General features: G+C 30.3%; 1 protein-coding gene across 2 annotated transcripts; it reads left to right on the top strand.

Annotated features, from left to right (window-relative positions):
* The first annotated feature begins 4,273 nt into the window (after positions 1 to 4,273).
* Positions 4,274 to 19,083, top strand: LOC139512651 (tubulin polyglutamylase TTLL11-like). Of its 2 annotated transcripts, XM_071300424.1 has the most exons (9): positions 4,274 to 4,848; positions 5,214 to 5,313; positions 6,618 to 7,321; positions 10,346 to 10,554; positions 11,010 to 11,215; positions 12,689 to 13,016; positions 13,459 to 13,562; positions 16,324 to 16,347; positions 17,914 to 19,083. In XM_071300424.1, exons 1-9 carry the CDS (start codon positions 4,600 to 4,602, stop codon positions 18,288 to 18,290), a joined length of 2,301 nt encoding a protein of 766 aa, XP_071156525.1. In that variant the 5' UTR covers positions 4,274 to 4,599; the 3' UTR covers positions 18,291 to 19,083. The 2 variants fall into 2 exon arrangements, with proteins under 2 accessions (XP_071156525.1, XP_071156526.1); XM_071300425.1 differs by lacking the exon at positions 16,324 to 16,347 and having other exon boundaries at positions 4,275 to 4,848.
* The last annotated feature ends 860 nt before the right edge of the window (positions 19,084 to 19,943 follow it).

The following is a 19,943-nucleotide window of genomic DNA, read 5'->3' as shown; positions in this document are numbered from 1 at the left end:
CTTTGCATGCAGCAACTCAATTATCTTGTACCCGGCATGATGAGAAATATAAGGATAAAATAAAATACATGTGCCGCTTTTATACGGATGAATATATGAACCACTTTTAATTTCTTTCATACTGACGATAGGTTATAATCCTAACAATGTCGTAGTCACTTATAATAAGTATCTCATAATACTGATCCATTACAATCATTAATCAGTGGTTGCACTGACATTCCTCTTTTATTATTTTCATGCTATAAAACATACACCCAATACAAAAATGTAGCTATAAGCGTACCATAAACGGAGGAAATTGTCCCCCAAAGATAGAAACAAAATAACTTTAATCGTATCATTGGTGCACCTGAATGAATTCAGTGAAGGCATGTTGTTGTAATAAATTGAAATGTTACATCGGCGATGATTATTTCTTATGCATGTGTGGAACTAAATAATAAATTAATACTTGTGAGAAATCGTAGTTTATAAGGAACAATTCTCTTGTTTGAATTCGGGGCCTTTTATAGCTGACCATATGCGGTATGGGCTTTGCTCATTATTGAAAGCCGTAAGGTGACCTATAGTTGTTAATTTCTGTGTCATTTTGGTCTCTTGTGGTCTCTTGTGGATAGTTGTCTCATTGGCAATCATACCACATCTTCTTTTTTTTTAAATATAAATGTATTGTTTTCGATTTTAAATGGATGAACATTTATCTTTCAATTTTATACTGTAAGAATAGAGCTGCATAACATTGTTGAACTTTCCGCTAAAGTATATGTAGTATGTATTCGTATTTAAAATGAAATACAAAACGAAACGTGTATGATAAACTGATAAACAAAATATCAAGAAATTAAGGATGACTTAATGCATGCACAAGAAGAAACTCACCTTTCTATCGATACATTTGAATGATTTAATGAATAAACACTTTTTTAAAAACTGTTTGTGTCTATTTACATAGATATAGGAGGATGTGGTGTGAATGCCAATGAGACAACTCCCCATCCAAATAACAATTTATAAAAGAATCATAAAAGTAAACCATGATAGGTCAATGTACGGCCTTCAACACGGAGCCACTGAACAACAAGCTATAAAGGTCCCCAAAATTACTAGTGTAAAACCATCTAAACGGGAAAACCAACGGACTATAAATATTTACAATATATAATTTACGTTCGTTTTTCAACCGAGAATAGCAAAACCTAATGAAGTATATCGTTGGAGTTTATAAACTACATTTAATCATCCCCTGTGCCATGATTGGCCATCTCCGTTTTTTCTTAACAAAGCATGGTTGGGTACATGTTATGAATTTACTTACAATTTCGGGATTTTTTTTTCTTCAAGTAAACGGAATCAGAAAAAATCGCTATCCTATGTCGAATACATAAAACTTGGAAAAGAATATGAAGTGTTTGTAGAAAAGTACGGTTTCATTTTTCAAGTACAACGTTAATTCATCGAGTCCATTGAGTAAAAGAAAATGCAGGATAAGCAAGGGGGAGGGGGGGGGGAGGAATAAATGAAAAAATATGTGAATTGAGTTTTTTTTTATCCTGCATTGAACTTTTGATGTCGTCCCTTGATCTAGAGGAGACATTTAAATTGAATATTTAGATGTGAAAACTGTTAAGATTTTAAAGTTTAAACTTTACTACCAATTGCAGAAAACTATAAAACCAATGAATTTCACATGCACATTTATAAAAGCTAGAATTGTGATTGGAATCATGTATGAGAATATGTCGATGGAAGCTTTAAACGACCTTGACCAGATACGTGAATATTAATCAGTCCATTCAACGTTATAGTATGTGTGTTCTATTTTCGAAGGTGTGAGGTCGAAAGTTTGAATTGACCAATGGAAACGATCGTTCCTTAGAGCGTTAATCTAATAAAGTTTGTTTGACTGATTACGTCGCACTACCTTTCGCTAAGCTAAGCCGCATATGAGTGTAATACTTGCTGTTATACATAATAGATAATAAAATATCATGTAAATAAATGTAGAAAAAATGTTTTCTTGTCGCTAAATAGTTTCTAGAGGGGGGGCAAGGGGTTTAACTGTTATGGTGTTATGGAGCAATTTAATTCTTTGTTATCTGTTATTCTGAAAATATATTTACTGTTAGCTGTTATTGTCTTATTCATTGTTAGCTGTTATTGGGCTTTTATTTTTTTTGTTATCTGTTATTGTGATAATGTATTTGCTGTTAACTGTTATTGAAAATTGGAATGTTAGAATTTTTTTGACAGCCAATATTCGGTAGAAATTGAATATCATTGGACATTGGGGTCTACCACTAGTAATATGTTGGTCCCATATTCGGAGAAGGATTCCATTAACATATACCCATTACAGAAGTGAGGTCCAGGACAATTCCAGTATATCTTATGATTATTCTTTGTAATAAATTTCATTTTTTTTGGAACATGTTTTTAGAATTAATTTATTTTTTTGTATGAGGATATATAATGTTCCTTGTTTCCCTTACCAACATATTAAATCAACAATTATTATAATATGACAAAAAGGAAAACATATGGCCAGGAATATCTGACAAGAATCTCAATTAAGGACTAGGTCCTTACAACCAGTTAACCTTTTATATAATATGGTACATTGACTCAGCTCTGTGATTCTTTTCAAAGCAGAACCAAACACATTGTACAATGAAAGTTCCAACCATGTACTGGGTCCCGAAGCAGCACATAGCTCATTACAAACAAGGATTTATTTCGTCTTCAAGCCACTGCTCCCCTACTAAACTATGTATTCTACTTACTAGTACATTTGGTCCAATCAATAGCCTGATAAAAAATTGTTCAAATTGAGCCTTTGAAAATAATGGAATAAATTACTTTTGGAGTGTCAAAATTGGTTCGAGGTACTTGATAAATTGCATGCTAATAATTGGTGCTTTTGATTTTTCTACCCTATATACTGACCACTCAGTTTGCCTCATAGTCTAATTAAGAAAAATTCACACACCTCATTAAATGGGCATTTAGAAAAGTCAGAATGCGAATATATATATTCAAACTCTTTTAGATCATTTTTTAGTAGCAACAAACACTATGTGAATTGAATACCATAACAGCCCTTGAATTTTTACTAGATATCATTTTTGTCTCTTTGACATATTCCTCATTTCCATTCTAAATTTTATTACGCAGTATTTAAATTACAAGCATGTGTGAGTTTCTATAACTGTATAAAAATAAATGCTGAAAAAAAGTATTCTATAACAAATAAACAGCTACGCCATAAGCGCATGATACGCCCGTCGCCCTTTTAAATATTCGATAACTTCTTTATGTCATATCAGATATTTATAAAAATTGAAAGGGAGCTTCAGTCAATATATGAAAACAATACACCAAAGTTTCATGCGAACTGCTTTGAGTTTTTGACCGAAAACTGGAAAATACCACCTTTTTTAATGAATAAAACCCCTTAACTCAATAACATAAAATCTAAAATTAATGAAAATAGAATGGGCGCTTACAACAATAGCTATAAACAATTCAGCAAAGTTTCATGAGAACTGCTGAAAACGTTTTTGTGTTAATGTCCGAAAACTTGAAAATCCCCCCTTTTTAATTAACAAAACCCCTTAACTCGGAAACGTAAAATCTAAAATTTATAAAAATTGAAAGGGAGATCATGTCAATAGATAGTAACAATTCACCAAAATTCCTTGCAAATTTGTGAAAGGATTTTTGAAATATTATCAGAAAACTGAAAAAAAAAACCACCATTTTTATTGAATAAAACCCCATTACTCAGAAACTTAAAAATCAGAAATTTATGAAATACGAAGGGGAGCTCACGTCAATAGATATAAACAATTTCCAAAAGTTTTATTCAAATTGGTTAAAAGAGTGTTGGAGTTAATATTCGACATATTGACGACAGACGGACAACAGTATTCCATAATACGTCCTGTAAACGAGCATATAAAATATATTGAGTAGTAAACACATTCTAGATACACAATTTTAAAAACATGTTCATAGGAAATGGAATTCATTACAAAGGATTATACCCGTAATAAGAAATACTGGATTTGTCAAGGTCCCGACTTATTTTAATATTTCATTTACTGTTATCTGTTTTTGTCCATTTTAATTCCTTGTTATCTGTTATAAGCCAAATCAATTTGCTGTTTTGCTGTTATTGGGACCCCCCTTGCCCCCCCTCTTTCTAGTCGCTTCTTGTCGCTAAAATTATTCTTCTTGTCGCATCTTAACGCTTCTTGTCGCTAATTAGTGAGACCAACAGGAAGTGCGGGCACTGGTTGTCAGCGAAAACAAATGGTGGATCCAAAAATGTGCAATTATTGAGAATATTTTAGCTGTTCAAACGCTACAGTTATGTTTTTCTCGTACATTACTAGAAGATTAATAATATAGAAATGACTTTCCTGTATGAAAATGGTTGATTGATGCGTTAATTATAGTAATAATTGTAGAACTGTACTTCAAAGAATTAAAAAAGAAAAAAAAAAAAAAAAATAGGACAGTTAGCCATCACTATCATACAACTTTATTTCATTTTACTGTTTACCTACTTTAATCAAAAGTTCTCAAGATATTATTATGTCTATGCACACAAAGAATTTTAATATGGATTCATTTAAAAAACCAGAACCCAACAATTTTAAGTTGACAGATTTTAGAAGAGACTTGCATAATCGACACAAAAGGGAAGTTCATATGAGAAAAGAACGATTACGGGCAGTTGAGACTAGGTTTCTTGCTAAACAAATGATAACTGTGGACACATCAAGAGCCATATCAAATTGTGATGTGGTCAGAATGTGTATCAAGGAACTTGGGATGAAAGAGGTACATGTAATGTTCTTTTACATCAGTAATCATCACTTTTTAAATATCAATGTACATTTGCAAAAAAAAAAATGAAGCTTAATCCTATGGATCATGTTATAATTAGGACCAGTCCATGATTGTAATGCATGGCCATGTATATGAAAATAACAAAATTTTATTCTAGTAGGATTTCAAAAGTTATTTACATCATATGTTAAGAAGTCTGTCAATTATTCATTTTAAACTTGCATTAAGACCTTGAACACTTTTGTCAATTTATAAGGTTTATAGCTGAAAATGCAGTTTTCTTTTGAAAAGGAATAAGGGGTCTTTTTATGGACCAAAATTTGCATGTAAATGGTAACATCTATTTTTTTTTTCAGTTCCCTTTTGGTAGAAAAGAGCATTGTGATATACATTGGCATGCTGTTAGCTATGAAGAAAATCCAGACCTATATGGGGGAAAAGTTAATAAATTTCCAGGTATACATGTAATTAGAATTAGTTAGTCTAGAAATCAGAGGTACATTTGTAGATTATAATGTACATGATAATTTTAAAATATGAAGGGAAAAAGTAATACTATATTGTGATTGCACAAAGAGATTCTATTTTCAATAATGAAATATAAAAGAACTACACTTTTGGAATGATCTGCCTTTTTATTTTTTATCCCTTATAAATTTGCCAGAAGAGTTATTTTTTGTTTTTTAAATTCCAATTCAATTTCTTTTGAAAAAGGCATTCTCTTGGCCATCCAATTTGTCATATTTTCATTTTCCTGTTGGTTAATACAAATGTATCAGGTAATGTTAATTTTATGCTATCTAAAAATAAAGTTGAACCAAAAGCGTGCAACTTGTTAATAGCTCCCTGAAAAATTAACCTTAAGTATCTGTTGTAAATTTGTCTTTTTTGTCCTTCAAATAATTTGCAAAATCTTAGAAAATGTGCTTATTATAAGAACTATAATTAGAAATTCCTTATTTTGACGATTTATCGATACATGTGGATATATATATATATATGAATGAATTATTTAAGATTACATATATATAATTACATTGCAAACAAGCCACCACAAAGATATATAAATAGAACCATACAAATAGTTAGCAAATACATATAAAAAAAAGATGTGATATGATTGCCAATGAGACAATTCTCCACAACAGACCAAAATGACATAGAAATTAACAATTACAGGTAACCGCACAACCCTCAACAATGAGCAAAGCTAATACAGCATAGTCAGCTTTAAAAGGTCTCGAAATGACAATGTAAAACAATTCAAAGGAGAAAAATAACAGGCTTATTTATGTACAAAAAAATAAAGAAAAACGAATATGTAACACATAAACAAACGACAACCACTGAATTACAGGCTCCTTATATCATGTTCTCAGATATCATCTCCCAATTTAAAAAATCACGAAAAATTGAACCTATTATGTGTTGCTCTCCTAGCTATAAAATGTATCCAAAATCAAAGATGTGGAACATATTCTATCATAATCATTTGGTAACTAATGCAATTAGTGTCTCGTCCATGCCCGTCTTGAACATAAAAACTAAACTAAATATAAAATAAACAACACTCCTAATGTTCAGGTTGGTTGTCATTGTGCAACACAGTTAATAACACATATAAGAACATCATAGAACTACATTTATCATATTTAAAAACACTGTCAAACATCCAAACATACTATCCACACTCATCTGTGTCCACACTTGTTACATTGCAAAAGATTTGTCTGTCTTATATAGTATCTTTGTTTTTAAAGGTATGACAGATATCTGCAGCAAGATGATGTTGTTTAGAAGTTTGGATCAGATGAGAGAACTGTTTCCATCAGACTATGATTTTTATCCTAGAACATGGTATATGCCTACACAGTTTCATGAATTTTCTTGTGAAGTAAGAAAATTGACAGAAAAAAAAGTAAAACCTAGACCAACATACATTGTAAAACCAGATTCAGGTGCTCAGGGAGATGGTATTTATCTTATAAGGGATCCAGTAGATTATACACCATCACCAAATGGAAAGTGCCATGTTGTACAGGAATATCTAAGTCACGTCTATTTGATAGACAGATATAAATTTGATTTGAGAGTATATGTTGTGTTAAAAAGTATAGAACCTTTGGATATACACATCTGCAAAGATGGTCTTGCCAGGTTTTCAACTCTTCCGTATGAAACTCCCACATACAAAAATTTGCATGAATCTTTTATGCATTTGACAAATTACTCATTGAATAAAAGAAGTACAACTTTTAACAGATCAGAGCGTAGTGATGAAGGAAGTAAAAGAACTATAAGCAGTGTCTTACGCAAAATCAATCTGAATGGCAAGGATGGGGACCAAGTATGGAAGACCATAGAAAGAATAGTGTGTAAAACAGTTATTGCTATGTTACCTACAATGAGGATTGAGTATCAAGCTAATATACCTCCAGGAAAAACAAAACTCTCTTGTTTTCAGGTATTTATCAGTATTAATGTTCAGACTTATATAAGTACATTATGTACATACATTCTTATTTTCAATCAAGGTGCACAGTAAATGAGGCTATTTGGACCTAGGAATTTTTATAAAATGTCAGGTTCATATTGCTGATTTTCTGTAACCTTTTTAGTTGACTTTTAACAGACTGGTGAGATAACCTTTTTTAACTTTTAAGTATTGATGAAAAAGATTTATCTTTACTTTTTATGTCACTAGAAGTGTAGTGCTGATAAGAAATAGTATACACTAGAACACACCCGTATATCGCGGGTCCTTGACTGAATTAAAGTATATAACTATGCGCAAGCCTTATTTTAGTATTAGTATTGTCATCTGATAAAGTCATGCTGATTATAAGATACACAGTTTTCTCTGCTTTCAAATCTTTCTGTTTGAACCCGTCGAACTGGAACTTATCAATTATTGATAATATTAATTATTTGGAAAAAAGAAGGTCCTGGAATGGAGTATTTTTTAATCAACAGCATTGTATATTAGTTATAAATATTGAATTCTTTGATTCGCTGTTTTACGTCATGCCCGCTAACAAATTGAAAACTGTACCTATACACCTTACTTTAGTCCAGATTTTTAGTATTCGTATTGTTATCTTAGAAAGTCTAACTGATTAAAATACTACAATAGGTAACAATTTGACAATTAAGTAGTGTCAACCCTGTGATTATGACCCGTGTAATACATATAGCATATTAATCCTGAATACACTGTTTGGTGGTGCGCCTGTCAGATGCGGAACGTACAGATAAGGTAATCGGTAACAGGTGAATATACTATTGGTATCGGTATCGGACTCGACCCGGAACTTCTTAATTGTTGGCAATATTAATTACGTGGAAAACAAAAGGGCCTGGAGTGGTGTAATTTTTAATCTACACCTTTGTACTATATTAGTTATATATAAAGTTGAGTTTTTTGATTCGTCGTTTTTACGTGATGACTGCTGACAAATTGGACCTCGTAATTTTAGTATTACAGATTCGTATTGTTATCTTAGAAAGTTTAACTGATTAAAATACTACAATAGGTAACAATTTGACAATTAAGTAGTGTCAACCCTGTGATTATGACCCGTGTAATACATATAGCATATTAATCCTGAATACACCGTTTGGTGGTGCGCCTGTCAGATGCGGAACGTACAGATAAGGTAATCAGTAACAGGTGAATATACTATTGGTATCGGTATCGAACTCGACCCGGAACTTCTTAATTATTGGCAATATTAATTACGTGGAAAACAAAAGGGCCTGGAGTGGTGTAATTTTTAATCTACACCTTTGTACTATATTAGTTATATATAAAGTTTAATTCTTTGATTTGTCGTTTTTACGTGATGACGGCTGATAAATTGGACCTCGTAATTTTAGTATTATAGATGTATGTTATGAAGGGTGCATATGTATTGAAAAGAATTGCTACATAATTATATACAGATAATGTATACATCATACTATGTATTTCTTATTAAGTGTACATTTTTTTTTTAGTTTGATTTTCAGCAATTCTTTTTATAGATTACAGAACTTTTGTCAATTTTTGTAAAACGTTTGTTAATATATATGTGACAATGCTCTTTTAATGAAAAACTACATTTGTTGTATGTGGTGAATAAAAGTATTCATTATAAATTAGATTTGAATTTCAAATTCAGATAAAGTTGATCAAAGCACCAATATAATATCTAGAGAATTGTCACATTTACACAACAAATAAATTTGTTACTGTAACATGATTTACTTAGTTTTGATTTATTGCTATTTTTAACATGTTTTGATTATATAGATGTTATAGTTGTTAAGTATTGTTCGCCTATATAGCCTAAATATCTTATCTGATTGAAATATTATTTAAAATAAATCTGGTTAACACCTTTATTAATCAATATGTACATGTATTGTTTAAAGAGGTCCTGATGGTTCATTCATGAATTTCATGGGGGAAAGATCATACATACATGTATAGCAGTATATTAAAATTATATTAAATAATACATGTATTAAAACAATAACATTGGCTGAAAGCAATCAGACACTTAAACTCTAAATCAAATATAGTAAATTATATGGAGTTAAAAATCCTTTAATTATATGTTGACAAATTTAAAGTATAGTATTTTTATCTGTACCTGTTAATAGTATCATGTACTATTTATTAAATGCCCTTTGTAATATCATGTCAATCAGACTAATACTTTATGTCATATTTAAATCTTATCATATTTATCCTGATGTTATTAAAATGTTTTATGGTTTGTAAAAACACAAATTGTAAAGATAGCAGTTTAAATGGTTTTTAAAATGGGTTAGTCAGTTATCATAATCATACCAATTACATGTACATGTATGCTGTGATAGACCTACATTGTAAGCTTTAATATGTATGAATAGATTTTGATTAGCTTACTAAATTGTACTTAATAAGTATAAGTATATAAGTTATACATAGACCTTTCTTCATTGTTCAGTCTTTTTTTCTCAAGAAAATGTCAAATATTACACAGTTATCTACTCTGTCTCTGCTGAAAAAAAATAATTTATCAGTCGTAATTGATTTAAAAAAGTATATTCATAAATAGTTTCGAACATAGATATATACATCAGTCCCTTTCAAAATGTACTAAAAAAAGAAATTAATTTTATGTAAAGTATATATATTTTAAAAGTTAAAACAAAGACTGAAAATTCTAACCTCATTTATATGTACATTATTTATAGATATTTTAACTGCAAAATTATCATAAATGAGATGTTGGATGTAAACATTTGATAGACTTGCTTATGCTATGCTTTATTTCCGAAACTAAAAAATCATCATCTCAAATGTTCTATAGAGAAATGATGTTAGAGTATTGAAATTCAACTGTTGTTCTATTATTTTGTCTATGCAATGTACAGTTTTGTCATATTCTATGGAATTTTACTGAACAAATACAGTCTACAAATGAATTTAATATTTTGAATTAACTTGTATTATATATAGATTCTTGGTTTTGACATCATATTGATGGATGACCTGAAGCCTATGTTATTAGAAGTGAATTCTGGACCAAGTCTGAGTATTGAATGTGAGCAGGAAGTGGCTCCTGGAATAGTTGAATATGTTGCTAGTCCTACAGATGAGGAAATCAAGAGGCCTTTGGTCAGAGATACTATGATGTTGGTTGTACCAAAAGAAAAGCTTAAATATTGGTGAGTTTATCATTTCATGTGCAAAAAGAAATATTGTAGTCTCTCTGTCCATTTTAAATCTCCATGAAGCCAATGCTTTAGGAAAAGGTGAAATTCAGAATAGACTTTGATTTATCCAGTTCCTTAATTATTTCTAAAATACTTTCTTTTTCAAAATTAAGTAATATGTGAGCATGTGAATATGTTATAAATAATTCCTTATTTCTATATAAATTCATTTGAAGTTAATGAAATTGAAAAGTTTCAGAAAATATTTGTTTTATCATAATTTATATATTTTTACAATGACCAAATGAATTTAAACTGTTTCAAAACACAGTCTTCAATATGGTCAAAGCATAATGAGTAAACACTTTTCATTTTGCTTGAAACTACAATAATTAATTAATTTATTAATTTTAAGAAATAAAATGCCAAGTGAGTTATACACTTGTTTTTATCTATCTGAATTGTAGTCGAAGACGAAAAAGGAGATTAAAAAGATTGCAGCAGGAACAAAGGGAGTCATGTCGAAGTGGGAAACGTCCAAGGTTTAAATCAGAACCTCTTCAAAGACAGAGAACTCATATTCTGATCATAAATGCTGATGAACCTGATGCATCAAAAAGAGAAATTGATGTCACAAAACAAATGTCTGAGATGCATCTGGATCACTACAATGGTTAGTAGACAATTTAAAAAGTATTTATTACTGGGTTGTTATAAATTCAGAATCAATAGCCCAACAAAGCTGTTACTTACCTGTATACTATTTTTAAAATGCAGAACAACTCACTATCAAACCTTACTTTTTAATATAAAAAAGAAGTTGTGGTATGATTGCCAATGAGACAACTATCCACAAAAGACCAAAATGACACAGACATTAACAACTATAGGTCACCGTACGGCCTTCAACAATGAGCAAAGCCCATACCGCATAGTGAGCTATAAAAGGCCCCAATAAGATAATGTAAAACAATTCAAACCAGAAAACTAACGACCTTATTTATGTAAAAAATATGAACGAAAAACAAATATGTAACACATAAACAAACGACAACCACTGAATTACAGGCTCCTGACTTGGGACAGGCACATACATAAATAATGTGGCGGGGTAAAACATGTAAGCGGGATCCCAACCCTCCCCCTAACCTGGGACAGTGGTATAACAGTACAACATAAGAACAAACTATAAAAATCAGTTGAAAAAGGCTTAACTCATCAGATGGACAAAAATACAAGTGGACGTGGCCCGGTACTTATACATCCCGACACAAAAAGACACAATGAACAGATCTGAGAGTACTCGCAGTTATTTGACAGCTAGTTCAAAGCCACTAACAACTAATAAAAAAATCATGCAACTAAGACTTTTTATTACATTTGATCAATATAAAGCCCAACTCATTCAAATGTGGAATGGACCAGGTTGAAAAGAATATAAAATATGTATATAAGCCAAAGGGGTGATTAAGGAATCTTCATTTATTGACTAGTGTTTAAGTTTTTCAGATATTTATTACAGTGAAGCTAGTTATAAGGTTAAAGCTAGCTAGTAGGAAGTACATTTGCAAAGTTTCTTTTTAATTCTAAAATAATTTAAATGAATAGAAAAAGAGGTGCACTAAACCATTTGGTACTGACCTTTGCTAAAAACTCAAAATAAATTGAATCTTTTGTGTGGGGTGGGTTTCAGTGAAAAAGCTCAGCTTGAAAAATACCTTTCTAATACATTACGGAGTTTTATTTCTTTGTTTGATAGTAACGCTTGTAAAACAACTTATAACAGAGTATCTAATGATGTCTATTAAAGTTTAAAATAGAATTGAAATTAACTATATTCAACTTTTTTATGTCTTAAGATGAATTGCTAATTGATGCAATGTACTCCTATCTAGTTTGAAATTGTTTCTGATTTTATATTTCAATAGATCAGTAAATAATGCCTAGAAGAAGCTAATTGAGGTTAAAAAAGGGAGATCATATTTTGAATAAGATATCATATTTGCCAATATATCATTATTATAATTTTTTTTTAAATTCCAGAGACCCAGGAATCAGCATTATCTAGTCTAAAATGACAAAATCCTAATAATAAATGCATGCAATACTTACAGAATTTACAATATATCATTATTATAATTAATAGATTCCAGAGACCAGGAATCAGCAACGTCTAGAGATGCTGCCAAAGACCTTAGTGAGGTTGACATGCCTAAAATGGAGTTGGATTCTGAAATGTCGGAGTCACATGACGATGACACAAACCATGAAGAGGATTCACATGAAGATGATCATGATCATGACAGTCCAACATCCCGTAGAGAGTCGTGTTTAAAACATATTTATCCTGCCATATATGATGATGAATTTGAGAGGTTGAGATTATTAGAAAGAGTAGCTGAGTTATTCAGATTTTGTTTAGGAGTAAGAGGGTCACTCAGGATAGGTCCAACAGGTTTCAGAACATTTGCCAGGTAAAACAATTATCATGATTATCACTCAAATTTACTAACATGTCAAAGGTTTGGAAGAAATGATGCTGATGAGCTGGTCTCTTGCATATTTTGTTGTTTTCTGAATCTAATAGTTGTGGGTAATTGCATTGTTCATACACAAAAAGGGGAAAAAATCACATTATTGGTCAAATACCCATTTGAATTTGCAAACTGTATGCTGCAAAGTTTTGTATACTCTTTTGAAAATGATATCCATAATGCATTATAGTTTCTAGAATTATGATCCTTTTCAATTTGGAGTTAAAATTTATAATTCTTTATTGACTAACATAGACAAGGTTTGTGTAATATCATAGTGAAATCAAGATAACATGAATTTTAAGCAATCCTAAACCTTTAAAACATGATCTAAATAGGTGACAATGAGTAAAGTTATTGACTTAGTTCTCTAATGTTACAGAAAATGTAGACTGAATAGAAGAGGAATGACCAATGCCTCCATAGATATTATGTATATAGATATGCAGAGAAAATTTGATCATATGAATCCAGAGAGAACTTCTGGTATGTATTTTACTCCTCATCTTATGATATCAGAAATGCTAGATATAAAATGAAACAAATACATTGGACTTGTGTTTAAAAAAGTTTTTTTTTTTATCTTGCTATGTAATATATCATATACTTGGGATTCATTGTTATTCATGGGGTACCATTTTTGTTGAGCCTGAGACTTTTGTCTCAGAAAGCTCAACATAGGGATAGTAATCTGGCGGCAGCAGCCTTTGCTAAATTCTTAGAAGCTTTATATTTTAGAAGGTGGAAGACCTGGATGCTTCATACTTTGTATAAAGATGCCTCATGTTACGAAGTTTCCATCAGTCACATGTTCAATGTCCTTGACCTCATTTTCATGGTTCAGTGTCTACTTGAAAAAATGTTAAGATTTTTTGTAATGCTAAATTCTCTCTTATTATAAGTAATAGGATAACTATATTTGGTATGTGCGTACCTTGCAAGGTCCTCATTTCTGTGAGACAGTTTTCACTTGACCTCGACCTCATTTCATGAATCAGTGAACAAGGTTAAGTTTTGGTGGTGAAGTCCATATCTCAGATACTATAAGCAATAGGTCTAGTTTATTGGGTGTGTGGAAGGACTGTAAGGTGTACATGTCGAACTGGCAGGTGTCATCTGACCTTGACCTCATTTTCATGGTTCAGTGGTTCTAATTAGGTTTTTTTGTTTTGGTCTGTTTTCTTAAAATGTATGCAATAGGTCTACTATATTTGGTGTATTGTAGGATGTACATGTCTAGCTATCAGGTGTCATCTGACCTTGACTTCATTTTCATGGTTCAATGGTCAAAGTTAAGTTCTTGCATTTCAGTCTATTTTTTCTAATACTATATGCAATAGGTCAACTATACTTGGTGAATGGAAATATCTTATGATCTGTATGTCAGTGGTGTTTGTTTTATTTGACCTTGACCTTATTTTATGGTACATTGGTCTGTGTTTAGTTTTTGTGTTTTGGTCTGTTTTTCTTAAACTTAAAGCAATAGGTCAACTATATTTGTTGTATGGAAGGATTGTTAGCTGTATATGTCTGCCTGGCATGTTTCATCTGACCATGACCTCATTTTCTTGGTTCATTGGTCAATGATTTGTTTTCTTGGTTAATGTTAAGTTTATGTGACAGTTGTAACAATGATTAGTAAAGAAGGCAAGACATTTCAGTGTGTGCAATCTTGTTTAGTGGATTAAGAGGGTAAAGGAAAACCACTTAACTTAAATGTTCAACATACAAAGGCTTGAATGCAGAATTTTCAAATCAACAAAATCGTATACATGGTATATCCTTGAATACACAAATCTTAAATGGTTCAACCAAAAAGAATGAATAAAAATTTTCATTATTTTTTGATAATTTCTATATGATAATAAAAGAGTGTTCCAAAGTCACCTGTGTTGCACATATCTTTTATATTCTTTTTTTCTTATAAATAATAAATATCTTACAAGAAAAGTAAGCCTGACATTCTTACCATATTATTTTCAATGTTACCATGGGATACAACTCCAGTAAAATTACTTAGTGGGCACTTTTTAGAGACCTTGCTGATAATAGCCTATAATTAAATTTTAAAATGATTTCACAAGAAATCTAGGTGTGAGAGTGCTTCAAATGCAATGTTCAATATAAATACCATGTCAAACCAACATTATTGTAACCTGTGTAAAAATAATTGATCCGCCCTGATTTTCAAACTTAACTCTGACATTGTCATTATAAATCTTTGATATAAAAATTTCATAAAAATCCTATGAGAAATGTTTTGAGAATACTTATCATCCCATTTTTCTTATTATCTATATTTCCAAGGGACAAATGGACATAACTCCTTAAAACAGGTGCATTGGCTCATTGAACTCACCAGTGAGACCTAGCTGAAATTAATAACCTTTGATATAAATTTCATAAATATCTGTCAAGAATCGTACATGTGAGCACTGTGAAGTTACAATGCAATGTTCCACAAAATTTATATTTCCAAGGGACATAACTCCTCTGCAAATAATTTATCAGCACTGATTTTCAAACTTGTCCCAGACATTGCTGATATAAACATTCCATATAAACATAATTATAACCATCCTACAAAAAATATATGTGAAATGTAGGTGTCAGATTTGTTTCTAAGGGACATATCTCTTTCAAAAATAATGGATTGTTACTGATTTTCATAGATGTCTCTGCTGATGTAAATTTCATAAATATCTGGCAAAATTGTAAATTTGAAAGCACTTACAAAGCAATTTTCAAGGGACATAACTCATGTGCAAATAATTGAAATTAGCTGATTTTCAAACTTTTCCCTGACATCAGCGATTCCATATAAATTACATAAAAATCCTATCATAAATATATACTTGAGAGTGCTAACAATGTAATTTTCCATTTAATTTACATTTCCAAAGGACATAACTCCTTAAAAATAATTGTTTTGCATTGATTTTAGAATGTTATCAAAATATTGCTAATATAAACCTTTGATATAAAATCTGATGAGAATGGTTCACATTAAAGTGCTTACAAAACCTGACAGAGGAACAGACAGACACCCAGTATTTCACTATTTGTATGTCCCATGCAACATGGTGCATGGGTACAAAAGGGCAAATCTGTTGATACTCTCAATGAAATGTAAAAAATTATATGTGAAAATGAAATGTAAGTGAAGAAGATGATGTGTTAAAAAAAAATTGAAGAAATTATTAAGAAATGACATTATATTTGATTTACATTTGTAATATTTTAACAGAAAATAAGCCAAAGAAGACAGTAGGTGGGTTATCAATGCTTTGTATCACAATCATTCTGTAAAATAAATTAGGTTCAGCTCAGATCACAAGATTAGTGACAAATCCAAACTGGATTTAATAGCTTAGAATATTAAGATGTTTGATACATTATAGTACAGATTCTAATGTGAATGGTAATTGGGTAACATCAATAATATTGATTTAAAAAGGTTTATCAAATCTTGATAATTTCAATGAACAACCTAAATTCAAGCACAGAAAATATCTTTCAATGATAAATTAAAACCATTACATTAGAATCTGAATAATTGTCTTGTTTTTGAATAAATGCCATTACCAATCTTGTTCTTTACTGTTGAAGCTAGCGTTTTTTGCACTGCAGGTACTTGCAAGAAAACTCAGTTTGAATAAGTGAAAGACAGATTGAGTATGGCATGTTTTCAGATTCAATACACTTAGTATTCCTTAGGTTGGCACTCAGTTGGCTTTTGTACTATTGTTGGTAATATTAGAATTAGAACCTAACTCATATTAGCTTATCATCAGGTTAAACAGTTTTCACAGTTCATGATGTTACAGTATGGAGACTTGACAAGCAAATGTTAGAATATCTAAATTGACAAAAATTACCATATCTAAGAAATTGTATTATTTATGCAATTTCAATTTTTTTTGTGAAGAAAATTCTTTCAATAAGAGAATTATTTTAGATTTAAAAAATATGAATTTGGATATCTCTTACACATTTAACATTAAATAGAAGTATTGAAACTTGGTATGACTTTGCTTGTCATCATTTTAATTTGCTTTATTTTACTGAAAATCTTACTCCAAGGTGATAGCCACAATTAAACACAGTTGGTGTAGAGATCTATGCAAAGAAAAATTTTAGGAATAAAATTATAAAAACAGATACACTATATAGTGTTTTCTTTGACAAAAATTTTAGAAGACAAATTGTTTCACATAAAGATAAAAAAGACATACTATATATAGGTAGGTTTTTGTCAAGGTTTGGTGTCTACCAGTATACTTCTTTCTTGTTAAATCAGAAGGTGAGTTTTCAGTATTTCAAGTAAGATTTTATTTAAAGACATTATATATTAATTATGTTATGATGATTATACTGTAAAATAAGAAAATGTTACAAATGTTAATTACTGTGAATTCATTTATTTATGTGTGTTCCAATTTTCGTGGATTGAGGAAAACATGCCATTTGGTGAATATTTGATTTTGTGGTTTTGTAAAAATGTGCAGATAACCTTATAGAAAATTTGTTATTTATTGTACTTTTCAATTCGTGGTTCACTCGTACCCATGATATCCACACAAATTGGTATCCAACGAATAATGGTAAATCCACGGTATATGACAGATGTTTGAGCAGCTCATAATTTGTATATTCTTTTGTTGTGGTATTTTTAGTTCCAGAGTGGTAAGAGATTTCAGTAAATATGCCATTAATTCTGTCAGCATTACATTCTTTGAATATATGACTAGATATGTTTCTGAATTGACTGTCAAAGAATAAATTAGATAAAGTTTTAATTGTATTATCAGCTTAAAAAGTTTTCCCTTTTTTATAGGTCTCTGTTTCCAGGGTTTTTTATCTTCATGTTTAGAAATTGCTAGACGAAAGTTTTATGCTCCAACAAAACTTGAAATGTTGGAAAATTTACTAGACTATTGTGAGGTAAACATTTGCCAAAGAGATGATGATATGCCACCAACATTGCCAAGGTTGCAATATCGACCAAAACAAAGCTCATCATCATATGGCCAATCATCAACATTTCGTAGAAAGATGTCACGTGATATAAGAGAAGAGACAATAGAAGACCTTTTGGATAAAACACAAAAGAACTCAGAAATAGAAGCATTTCTTCGTCAAGGAAGAAGAATGAATTATGTTCCAAAACCTGTCCTTGATCAACCCACTTTTATGTCATACAATTCTGAATAGTAGATGAAACTATACAATGTTCATGTAAAGCATGTATGCAAGATTCATTTTTTTCAAAAAAATATTTTTAATTTCAAGTTGTAGTGCTACCTGTATTCGTTCTTGGTTTTAACCCTTTCAGCACTATATAATTCTAGATGGAACATAGCCATTTGGATATCAATGTGTTCATTGGTTCATTTGTCAAAGGTACAGTATAGCAAACCATAGGGAATGAAATTTTGTCAATTAACAATCCCTTGGAAAGTAAGAAAGAGTCATACAAAACTGAGGTTAATTATATATATATAATCAGTCATTCCTTTCATCTACAAACTATCAATGCTGACATGTGCGTTTCATAGTTATATGTCCAGTACATTTTTTTGGAGTTACTTACCTTTATAACTCATATTTAAGGGGTGGGGATTATGTACCTCTAGTCTTGTAATATTTCTTCTAGTTGAAGTAATATTATATTTGATTAGCAAATGGTTATAGTTTATATTAACCTAATATGTTTAACTTTTTGTAACTTCTTAAACTTTCAGTAATTTTTTTTTTTTTTTTTATTCCCTATATTTTATATTTATTATCTTATGTTTTTCAGATATTTATAATTATCTACTTGAATATGATTACCAGGTACACAAGTTAGTAATATTTCTTCAGTTGTAGCTGGTACGTGTTTTAATAGACATCAAAATAAAATGTTTTTCATTCAAACTCATGTGAATATGACCAAAAGTTGAACTCATGTTTATTTAACTTGGCTAAAGCACCCCTAGGATCATAGTGCAAAATGCAAATGTATTTCTGATGTGTTGATCGACTTTCTAGATGCATATATAGATAGGAAAATAAACAGATACTCTATAAGCAGAAGTTAATTATAATATAAACTGTTTGCAATCATATGATATCTCTTTATTGGTATATATTCCAAAAATTGTATAAAAAGATTTTGTATAATGATGATTTGCAATTTTTAAATATTCTGATTCTAATTCACATATTTTTTTCCTTTTATAACTTTGGTGTACTCTTTCACAATACCAGTGGACATTGTTTTATTTAACAATTTATTACTGCTTTGTGGATTGTAAACTTATATTTTAAATATTTAGTTACAGGAATTTTTTTATACCAATGTGTAATTAAAAGAGAAAAATCAATATGTCATAGACAATTTTCATATTAGCAACTTTTGACTCAGAAATTTGTATTACCACCGACAAGGTAACAGGTGGAAAAATTATATAATCCAGAATCAAAAGTTGACAATATGAAAATAGTCTATTGGGATGTTATGCACAACCACGGTTATCTTCCTTTATCATGTAGTCAAAAAATTTCCCAAAATTATCACTGAAACACTCAGATAGTTTAATAACCCTTGAAGACATTGTTAAGAACAAATTACTTATATAAAGTGTCATTATGATGGATGATTTTAAGTCAAAATGGTATAAACTAGTATCCCTAGACCAACATCACAATACCCAAATTGCACCTATTCAACAAAAAAAGCTGTGGAAATGTTACAAGTTATCACATGGTATTTTTATGATTTGACGTGCATTATATATAATACACGTCTTTCAACATAGCTGAATATATTTAAATGTAAAGAAAAACTTTCAAAGCAAATATCAACAGATGAAGCGTTCACTA

Source organism: Mytilus edulis, chromosome 2 (assembly GCF_963676685.1).
Source record: "Mytilus edulis chromosome 2, xbMytEdul2.2, whole genome shotgun sequence".
Lineage (NCBI taxonomy): Eukaryota > Metazoa > Mollusca > Bivalvia > Mytilida > Mytilidae > Mytilus > Mytilus edulis.
The sequence above is the reverse complement of the archived record's forward strand: the minus strand, read 5'-3'. Positions and strand labels throughout refer to the sequence as shown.

Coding starts and splice junctions, on each gene's coding strand:
- LOC139512651 (XM_071300424.1), top strand. CDS start 4,600: ATGTCTATGCACACAAAGAATTTTAATATGGATTCATTTAAAAAACCA. Junction 7,322..10,345: donor CAAAACTCTCTTGTTTTCAG/GTATTTATCAGT, acceptor TATTATATATAG/ATTCTTGGTTTTGACATCAT. Junction 10,555..11,009: donor AAAGAAAAGCTTAAATATTG/GTGAGTTTATCA, acceptor TCTGAATTGTAG/TCGAAGACGAAAAAGGAGAT.